The sequence below is a fragment of the Dendrobium catenatum genome, unplaced genomic scaffold (genome assembly GCF_001605985.2).
Source record: "Dendrobium catenatum unplaced genomic scaffold, ASM160598v2 fragScaff_scaffold_920, whole genome shotgun sequence".
Taxonomy (NCBI): Eukaryota; Viridiplantae; Streptophyta; class Magnoliopsida; order Asparagales; family Orchidaceae; genus Dendrobium; species Dendrobium catenatum.
In genome coordinates this window covers 599495-610780 of record NW_021319382.1, presented here as the reverse complement: position 1 = coordinate 610780, position 11286 = coordinate 599495, and the positions used below count along the sequence as shown (strand labels likewise).

General features: G+C 33.7%; 1 protein-coding gene across 1 annotated transcript; it reads left to right on the top strand.

Annotated features, from left to right (window-relative positions):
- The first annotated feature begins 9091 nt into the window (after positions 1-9091).
- LOC110102831 (U-box domain-containing protein 21-like) lies at positions 9092-10583 on the top strand. Its single transcript, XM_020831315.2, has one exon. It carries the CDS (start codon positions 9178-9180, stop codon positions 10462-10464), a length of 1287 nt encoding a protein of 428 aa, XP_020686974.1. The 5' UTR covers positions 9092-9177; the 3' UTR covers positions 10465-10583.
- Positions 10584-11286: the final 703 nt, after the last annotated feature.

Genomic DNA, 11286 nt, shown 5'->3' with positions numbered 1-11286 from the left:
CTAAAAAATTATATTAGAGGTTGCTGAATTTGGTTTAACCGAAATTTTTCATCGTTATATGCTTTGTAGGTTGTCGGCGGGTTCAGGGGACCCCTAGCGGGGTTTGACATGTCGATGGGGACCTAGAATGGGGTCAAGAGCAGCCCCGAATAAATTTTTGGTTGTATGAATATTTGAATTTTGGCGGCTGTGTGAGAGTGATTCGGTGGTTATGGCTAGGGGGGGGGGGGGGTTGTTATAGTTGATTATATATTTTATAAATTTATCTTGAATCAGAATATTGTTGAGTTTGAGAAACTTTTGTAGAATCAAAATAAAGTTTTCTTATAAAATTATGTAGCTTAATTAAAATATCTGACATATATATGTCATTTTTAGAGTTAGAGACGGGATGACTTTCTTAATGCTTCTTAAAGTAGCTTTCCAGTACAAAGCCGTCCCATTTGAAGCCTAAGAAGTTGTTGGGTTGGCATATATGATGTAGGTTCTTGCAAGATGAGCAAAACAAAGCAATATATTGATAAAACAGTAACTCAGTTACTGAAGAAGAACAAGTTTTAAAATGTATTTTTCTAACAACTGACTTCCCCTCCAGCAAGGGAAGAAGATAAACTATCTCTCCTAAAAAGTAAATGACTAAAAAGCCAAAAAGTACTAGCAGCTACTGAAAACTAGGCAGAGCCGGAAATGGCAAACAAGAATAAAAAGGTTTAGTGGGGAACGCTCCAACCAACAGAAAACGACTGAGTGATGTGCTACTCCGCCTCCTTTCCTTGCTTATCGAGCACCGCATCAATATATAGTTGGACAAATATTTGAATATGGATAAATATCTAAATAGTTAATCAATGATTTCTCACATAAAGGAAGTCGCCCAATCAAGTTGTTGCTAGCGAAGATTTCATAAATAGTATTCACCTCCTTGAGAGGAGTTCTTAGACCGTAGTCTCTTATTTGATGTGAGTTCATTTATAAATTGGCGAGTTCCTTTTAAATTGAGACCGAGTAGTTCGAGTTGTATTAAACCCGAATCGGTCTAACTTGATTTGATACGAATTTTCTAGATATTTGATTGTATACTCAAGTTTATAATTTTTATTATTTTATTCAAAAGAATGAGAATGAGTTTTACATTGTATTTCCTCCCTCATTTTTTATTTTCTTATATATATAATAAAAAAAATATAACAATCACTGTACTAAGTTTAGGAGAGAAATCCGCAATAGTAAAAATATGTTAAAAGGGAAAAAAGCGGTGCGTGTGAAAGCAATACGCGTGAATATTCGTAGCACGAGCGCGCCTTGATCGTCGGGGTTGGTGGTCGGTCATAGCTTCGCTGAGTTAAATGCTTTGAGTGCGCCGGGCCGGATGGAAGGATTAAATGGCTTTCGTGTTCTAATTGCTCACTTTTACTACCCATCACTTTTATGTTTTTTCTATTTATTGGTACTTATTTAATACGCCACCATGCGTTCTTTTCTCGACTTGGGGCATTTATTTTAACTGATTTGTTTTGAGGATATTTGCTATTCTTTATTTGATTATTATTATTTCTAAAAATTTTTATGAAAAGCTTTTCTTATAATAAGATATGTTATAATATTTTCATGATGATAAAATTATTATATTATTGTTGTGTCCTGAAATATTTGCGGCGATAGAGAAATGTAAAGTTTAACATTTTAGCTTTATACGAGGGTGTAGTGTTCATAAGAGACATCAAAATTTTCTAAAAGTAGGAAAATCACAGGGCCTGATCCAATTTGAATGAATCCAATAGTATTTATAGTCAATTACAAATGAGGCCCTTCCTTGTATCGGCGGATCCACCTTAGGCCAGGGGGGCAATTGCCTCCCTGAAAAAATAAATAAAATTTTTATTATATGATTCTTTAGGTAATTTGACTCTATTCATTTATTTTTTAGTCTTAATTACAATGAGTTTTAGGTAATTGCCGCCAAGGGGCTCAACCTCCTTAGACCCCCGATATATCTGCTAATTGTACAACGATGACCTAACAAGGGTCAAGAGGCAGCGACCTCGGAACAATTTACTTGTAAGTATACACCCCACCCCCCCTTAGCTTTATGTAGCAAATATACATTATATTGAGTGCATTACAATTTTTATAGCTTTCTTATTATAATAGTTTTGTTTGTATACAATAAATTTTTTTATGAATTTTAAAAAATATTGAAATAAATGTAATTAAATAAAATATCATAGCTATTTGAAAAAGAGAAAAGAAAAAGAAAAACTATGAAAACAGCTGTCCCCAATACTTCGAATATTCAGAGTTGTTAAAATGGAATTTGAATTGAAAGCACTTTGGTAGAATAATTGATTTCAAGTCATCTAAAGTAACATCGATAGCAACATTTTATATGTCCTAAATTTGCCCAATTACGATAACACAGTAAATGCTTAAAACTATCAAAGCTTGCTATTTCTTTTAATAGGAGAAAATGAGATTATAAAATTGGGAGGGGTTGCTTAATCTCTTATGTCTGCAGTATAGTTTGTGGGAGAGGTAAGGTACGACGATGATGATCGTCAAGTGAAGTAAATGGTCATAGGTGACGGTTGGGCAATAACGATAGTCAGAAGGTGGTGGAGATGTCTGAGACACATCTTGTGGTAAACTTCTTGATGATTTTTTTATTAGCAATAAAATTTTCAGTAAAAAACTTATTAGTTTGACAAATATATAAATGATGATTGAATCAGAAGCTTATTGAATGTAAATGATGATTTTATAATGATTGATATACTCATAATGATCAGATGTCCTATTATAAGGATAAGAGTGAAGTCAGAATTTTTTTCATGTGAGTGCACAAAATGATTGAAATAAAAAAAAAAATCAATCTTTTTTCTATAAGGTTGAAATGCTCCTACGTTCAAAAGAATATATTTAATAACGAAATCATAAAAAAAAAAAAAATTAATAACGAAATCATGAGGACTGTAAAAAAAGGAACAAAAACTCATTTAGTGAATTGGGTGTTAATAAAATAAATAAAATATAAAAATGCGCGGTTGAGTGAAGAAATAAAAAAAAATAATAATAATAATAAAATGTAGATATTTGGATGGCCCTTTAGCCGAACCGATCGCCCCGTGAGTTGTACAGCAACTAAACGAAATGAGAAGCCAGCTGCGCTGCGAACTGGATACAGCTCAGTCCTTCAAATGTGGGACCCAGCCACGGCAACGCTCCTTGCTGGTTGGACTTAACTAGGGCCCACCTTTATTATTTATATTTTAAATTTCTAAAAAGATCAATTATGTCTTATATTAAAATTAGTGTCACGTTTCTTAAATAAACAGAGAAGTAGCTGTTGGTGTTTTTTTCTTTATCAATCAATCATATTCGCATCCGACATCTAAGCCTGAAATATGAGATATTATTTTTTTTTTTAAATATAACATTAGTAACGGATTGAAGTTAACTTGTATGGTAATATTTAGTCTTTACTATAAAAAATAATAAAAATTATTGTGGAATAAAATAAATGTAATGTAAATCGAATGATGATGATGGTCGGTGGTCATTAGCGCCGGCTACAGCGATAGCAAGCAATGATGGTGGCAGTGGCTAATGGGGGCTATGGACGGCATGGCGGCATCCGATGACAATCGTTGGGTTTGGAGGTGGTTGGCAGTAGCGAGGGCAATAAAAGTAAATAAATTGCAGTGTATTTATAACTCAACTAAATTTAACGATTTTCAATTGCACTAAACTTGAATTAGAGGGTGAATCTTAAATACTTCAAATTTTGTTCTTTATTTTTTATTTTTAACTTTCAAACGAGCACATAAGCGATGTTGGTTTTAGTTGGTCCATTCTGTGATGGCTTGGTTGGCCCATTTTGTAACGGGGCTGCTACTTGCTCACCCTGTTGGATATTATTTAAGAAAGTAAGATGTAGTTTTATAAATATTTTAATAATTTTATACTTAGAATACTGAATACTAACATATTTTAAGTATATTTTATATTAATATTCATTAAACAAATTAGCTCACAAGCTACCAAGTCGAGTCAGGGTTGACAAAAGCTTGACTCACAAGCACTTTATCAAGTTGAGTCCGAGCAGATTCATGAGTCAGCTTGACTGATCACATACACCTCGAGTTTGTACCATACGATAACTACTTAAAAAGATATAAAATTTTGGCAATAAATAATTTCTTCCTTAAAATTCAAACACATTTTCTGTATTAACCCACTGCATCACAAATATACCATAGAATTCTTATTGATTTATATTTATGGCAATGAAATTTTAATACTGATTTGTATAATATTTTTCTCGTCCCAGTCACGTCAAAATATAAATAATATAGTTACATTTTTATTTGTTTTCACATTTAAAATAATAACTAATGTAGTGTGATAGCTAATTTATAAATATATTAAAGAGATATTCAAATTAAAAATAAGAATGCTATAGTTAACCATTAAACATGTTTAAATATAAAATTGAAACAACTATATCATATATCATATGTTTATGGGACTTAGGATTCCTTTGGCATAATTTTTTTATTGCTTCTTAAAGTAAATTTTTAGTTAAAAAATTTCTTGAATTATCAATTTTTGAATAAAAAAAATACTTTAAAAAATAAAAAGAAAATTATTCCAAACAAAGCCCAAATCATCTAAGGCCGCTCTCTCTAATCTTATCTTCAACTTAAGCTGGTGAAAATTATTATTTATCCAAAAATAAAATTAAATTCTCAATAAAAACTAAAATATTTAATTATATTTTAGTTTTACTAATGCAAGAGGAGACTATTAATTTTACAAGTTATGACAAAAAATATATAAAAAAGTTAAATTAGGAGAACAAATACAATAAAAAATTTGCAAAGCATACGTGTCATAATCTTAGGGAGACTGTTGGAGATATTTTGTTAGGTTCATTATTTTTATTTCTTTGATTTATAATTATAACAATCAATTATAAAATAAATATTCTACAAAAAAAAATCTTAGGTTCTCCCATATAATCTGAATTATGAAAGGACGTTCGAAAGATGAACAGTAACGCATGCTTTGTTTAGCATATCCTAAGTAGGCTTTAAGCCTTTGTGGACTTATATGGGCTTTACATGGGAAGATATCGGACCTTATATGGGCTGTTATGGTCAAGTAAATTATGGAGGCCTGTTTCAGCTGATTGTATCATTGCGGAGAATGATGGGCCATCTGGTAATGAATAGCGACAAAAATTTGGAGAGAAAACTAATGTAATATTTTGAAGCAGTAAGAAAGCCAAATCAAAAGAGGCTTCAGTCTAGGGGTGTCAATTCGGGTCAACCCGTCGGGTTCGGCCGACCCGTTTATCAAACGGGTCGGGTTCAACCCGGATTTTCCGGGTCGGGTCCGGGTCGGGTTTTCGGGTCGGGTCAAAAGTTGACACCCCTACTTGAGTGAGTCTAAGGTTTTCTTTATGACAACTTTCTCACTGGTTTATGAAATAACTTTGTACAAAAATTTCAAATAATAAGAAAAAGTAATTTAAAACTGTTTCATAAAGTAATAATAAAGCAGTCAGAGACAAAGCCAAAAACACATTTTTATAGTCAAAATGATCGTACATGTAGAAAATAACTTAATTTCGATGCAATTAGACATATAAATGCTAGAAGAGCGGTACATGACCGAAAGAATTAATATGAGTTATCCAATGAAGTACATGAAAATTTTGATTAAAATTATCAAAATTGTACTAAAAAGCAAATATAACTCTCACTATAAACTCACATTTGTTATATAAAAGGGATCCAAAGTTGGAGAGCTTAGTGGCCTAAATATCTATAGAGCCTACTCTAATGTTCAATGCCGTTGTCTAACCATTAAGTTACTCAATTGTTGTCGCCTGATAGTTTTTATCGATCCATCACACATTAAATATCATTGCTTAAACACCATTATTTGATCCCCATCGACATTTGTTGTCTGATTGTCATCTCACTTTCATTATCATCCGATCATCATCACTTGAAAGTTCTCGCCCAACAATCATCGCCTCACGAACGTTGCTTGATCGCCTTCGCTCGCCTATCATCTTTTGATCGCCATCATCACTTTCACTTCTTCTCCAACATTTTCCAATGTAGCCATAGAAGGCTAAGCAAGTAGTCAAAGTTTATAATTTTTACTTCTCCAATTGAGTGGGCGAACGAACATTTGTAATTGGTGATTCTAGAATTATTCATTTAAAAATTCTTCTTTCTTTTCTTAGCTTTTATATGTGTATTTAAAAATGTTCATTATGCAATAATAATAATAATAATAACTGTTGCGTCCTGGAATATTCGCGGCGGTAGAGAAAAAAACTAGGTACAACTTGGTATTTGCTCGTTATTGCTAGATATTTGAAATATATCCAAAAGGTGATGGGGTTTTGTTCGGCTCGTCAAGGATTTAAAAAAATGCACATGCGAGAACCCTAAAAACAGTGGGTCGGGTCGGCGACTTTTCTTCATGCTACGTGGCGCTAAAATATTGATGGCCGAACATAGAGGAGCGTACATTCACCGGACCGAATAAAAGTTCCTAAATTAATTGGTTAGATTTCAGAGCTTCAGTGGGTCGCCTTCCCATATTAACTATTATTATTATTATTATATATATTTTAAATTTTAAATAATTAGCATTTAATTTTCTCGTTTGCATAGTCTCGGTCTTCAGCGCAATTAATAAGTTATCTTCGAATATTCTTTGGCCGATTGTTTGGACTTTAGACTGATAATTTCTAAATATATTCCACAATAATAAATTCAGTCAAGAGGAAGGCGATTTGACGCTCTACCTTAAATAAGAATTTTCTTAATTTATTTATTTATTATTTATTATTAGATAAAAATTAATTATTTATGTCTTATAAAAATACCATCATTTTTTTCAATATTTAAAATATATTCTATGCTCTTCAAATCAAATAGCCCCCTTAATAGAGAAATTATTCGGAGCGGACGGCGGATGCAGTTCTATGTCCAGAGACGAATCAAGTGCAACCACGTCAGTGGTACCGAGCCGCAGTACCGAGCGAACGAAGGACATGACGCATTCTTGTTGGTTTTTGGACGGCGTTCGGCGTCCACATAGAATAAATTTTCCCCTTTTAATATCACTTTTTTCAACGCCTAAGTTTTCACGTAAAATAAATTGATATATTTTCATATTTGACATTTAATTATATTTATTTATATACCGTGTTAATTTTTAGATCATATTAAAAAGTATACCTGTGTTTTACTTTAGAATTTTGAGTGTTATATAAAAAAATATAAAAAAATATTAGGTAAATAAATGCATAAAAAAATTATGTTATATATGAAAAATTCCCTTTAACTACTATTATATATGGTCCAACTTCGATATATTTTTGTTCAATATCAACTACTTAATATATAAATCATTGATTTAGTAATTCGGATTAAGTGGTTGAACCACCATTATATATAGGAGATTGAGGCCTTGTTTGGGACGGTTTTTTTACTGTTTTTTAAAAGAGCTTTTATCTACAAAAATTTTAACTTTTGTACTAAAATCTTTTTTAAGTAGCAGTAAGAAAGCCGTCCCAAACGAAACCTGAGTTTAGGCTTCGTTTTGGACAGCTTTCTTACTACTTTCTAAAGTAGTTTTTTAGTATAAAATTTTAAATTTTTAGAACAATCATAAACGAAACCTTAGTTTATTTGCTATTCAAACTTGAGACTTTGAGATTAGGGTTGATGATCATAGAATTCTTCATCACAACTAATATGATCGGATGAACAAATCTGAAAATTGGTGCAACAATTTGAATGACCACAAATCACTATTTTGACTTAGCACGAATCTCCAAGCACCATATCAAATATCTCAAATCTCCAACATCTTGCACTAATCACAATGTAAACACTTGAATTATCATGCACAGACTTGAAGCAATCAATCAATTACTCTAACATTGATTTTGTTCACACTTAATTTGATGCAAAATAATCAATCTAGCACAGATCTTGATGCAAATAATCAAGCATTAAACTGCTTAATCTCATGTTTTTCTATCTTATCTCTGATATCAAATGTAAATGTTCTTAGATTACAAAATAATTGATGACCGGTCCAAAACATCTGATTAATTTTCTCCAACATAACATAGGACTGGAATTGAGGACCTGTCCATGTTCAAAATTCTAAGTCTGAATAATTCCTTATTCTTTGCTTCTAGTTGGTTTAATATTCTTTCTTAAGATAAAAATCACTTCAGTATCCTAATTTAAACTTCATTTGAGACGTCTTTTTTATTGATTCTTAAAGCTAATTTCTAGTACAAAATTTTTAATTTTTGTACTAGAAAATAACTTAAGAAGCAGTAAGAAAGTTGTCCCAAACAAAATCTTAGTTTTGATTTTTCTTATGCAAATATATGTAAAGCATTTAAAGTTATTCTTTTAATATATTTAACAAATAGAGTTATTATATATTTATATAACACCTAAACTTTTAAATAAAAATAAAATCATCACTTGTCATTAGTTGGCATCAAAACTTCGAACGATGTTATCCCTATGAATGCACTTCCCAGTAAGTTTTTGATGTTCCCTTGAGATCCTATCATGACTTCTTCGCCATCGCCCTTTGCATGTCATCGGTCTCAATGACCTTCCAAAGTATTCTTTTGAGCACTTAGCGAGATTCTATCACGAGTTCCTCGCACCCTGCCAACCCCATCAATAGCGAGGTTCCATTTGCATTTTGCACGTCTTTGTCGGCAAATGTTTCGAGCACGAATATAAATAATGTAAATGTTGCCCTTAGTTTAGTAAATAGTAATATTTAGATGTGAAATATATTTAAAAAAAAGATTTGTACTCTTAAGTTCCTATTTTCCATAGGAATATAATGTGAAAAAACAAATGGAAAAAGAACAAAGATGACGGTTCGCTCTATAAGTCCGGTTATGTAGATTTAACCTCCCGCCGAAACCCGAAACCCGTTACTGTTTCTCCCCGCGGCTTTCAGATTCAAACTTCAACGGTCAACATTCAAATCCAAATCCTTTTAAAACCTTCCATTTCTCACCTGTCTCTGCCTACCACACTTATTTGAGCCATTCACTCTCTTATCTTCTCAATCCTGCTCCATCATAATCCCATTACTGAAGGTCTCTCCATGGCCTTTTCGAGGAAGACAAGAACTGCTAAGCAGAAACCCACTAAATCCACAGGCCAACTCACCATCATCACCGAGCTCATCATCCCTGACCATTTTCAATGCCCGATTTCGCTCGATCTCATGAAGGATCCTGTAACTGCACCAACTGGCATCACCTACGATCGCCAGAGCGTAGAGAAATGGCTAGAAATGGGTAAATCTACTTGTCCTGTCACAAACATGGAGCTCACAGTAGAAGACCTCATTCCTAATCACAGCATACGAAGAATGATTCAGGATTGGTGTGTTGCAAATCAATCTTATGGGATCGAGCGAATTCCAACACCTCGGATTCCCATCAGCTCAACGGAGGCCTCTGAGATCCTCTACAATATCTCCTTAGCCTGCCAGAATCGGGATGGCGAACGATGCCTCGAATTGGTTGGGAGATTGAAGTCTTTAGAGAAGGAGAGCGAGCGAAATCGACGCTGCTTAGTATCGAACGGCGCCCCGATCGTATTAGCTTCTGCATTTAGAATGTTAGTTTCTCAATCCCTCAAGGTTTTGACAGAGATCTTAGAAGCATTGGTAGGCCTCCTACCATTCAATGATGAGGTCGTACTAATAGAATTAGGATCAACATCAGAATCACTCGATTCAATCATAAAGATTATGAAGCATGGAGATGTTGGAAGCAAGCTTAATGCTGTGCTGATGGTGAAGAAGATGGCGGCAACATCCAAAGCTATTGCTGACAAGAATGGCTTTGTGGAACCACTATTAGAATTCATAAGAGAGCCTGTCTCAATGCAGGCCACCAAGGCCTCCTTGGTGGCTACTTTCTACTTCATCACCGATGACGAAAGGATAGCAACCGAGTTTGTTAAAATGGGATTGATTCCACTGATCCTCGAAATTTTGATCGAGTTTGATAAGAGCTTGATTGAGAAGTCGCTCGCAATTCTGGACGGATTGTGTGACTGTGATCTAGGGAGAGAGATAGCTTGTGCAAACGCGCTTACGATTCCGGTGCTTGTGAAGAAGCTGTTTCGAGTTTCAAAAATGGCGACCGAGTTTGCGGTTTCAGCATTGTGGAAGCTCTGCAAGAAGTGTCAAGGGAAGTGTTTGGTTGAATGCTTGCAGGTGGGATTGTTTCAGAAGCTGCTGCTGCTATTGCAGGTCGGTTGTGGCGATTCGGCGAAGGAGAAGGCGACTGAGATGTTGAAGATGATGAGTGGATGCAGTGAGAAACTGGAGTGTATAGACACAGAGAACTTCAAGGGGTTGAATAGGCCCTCAAGTTGATTTTTGTATTGGTGATACTGTAAGTGAAAGAATATTATTGGAGTTTCTGGTATCTGATAAGCATACTTTGTATAGATTAAAAAAAAAAACTGAAAGAAATTGGAAAATTTCTTTCTTCATAATGAGAGATTAAGAGCTTCAATTGAGAGCTTATGCGATTATTTTGATCCCTCTCTGTTTGTGTGGTTGTTACTCTTTCCATACTTGCTTACTGTTGAAGATTTGTATGGTTTGATTGCCACTGAAGATATATTTTTATTGGTCATTAAAGGGATTATGTTATTAAATGATTAGAGCTGTGTAAAAGCAGTGGTTGAGCAATTGAAAAATTTTCCCTTCTTATCTATCGATCATAATTAGAGCTCACTTAGGGCAACTCCAATGGAACGGCAAATACTTGTTAGCCGTTCCTGCTTTGCTCCAACCGATCGCCATTTTTTGTGTCATTTGATCGCGGATGAACAGTGGGACACTAATATTGGCGTTGCACTGTTCATCTGCACCATTCATTTATCTCTACCGAACTTTGGGAAAAAGACGCGAATGAAGAGAACGACGGTTTACGGGGCAAAATGGCATTCCATTGAAGATGAATAACGGCATTTTTTTGTTTCACTGCATTTTGGAGTGAAAAATAAGATTTTCGGTTGGAGATGCCCTTAGGCTTTGTTTGAGACAATTTTCTTATTACTTTTTAAAACAAATTTTCATTTAAAAAACTGTTATTCAAGAAAATTTTATATTAAAAAACTACTTTAAAAAATAATAAGAAAGCGGTCTCAAATGAAGACTTAGGCTTCGTTTGGGACAGCTTTTTTATTA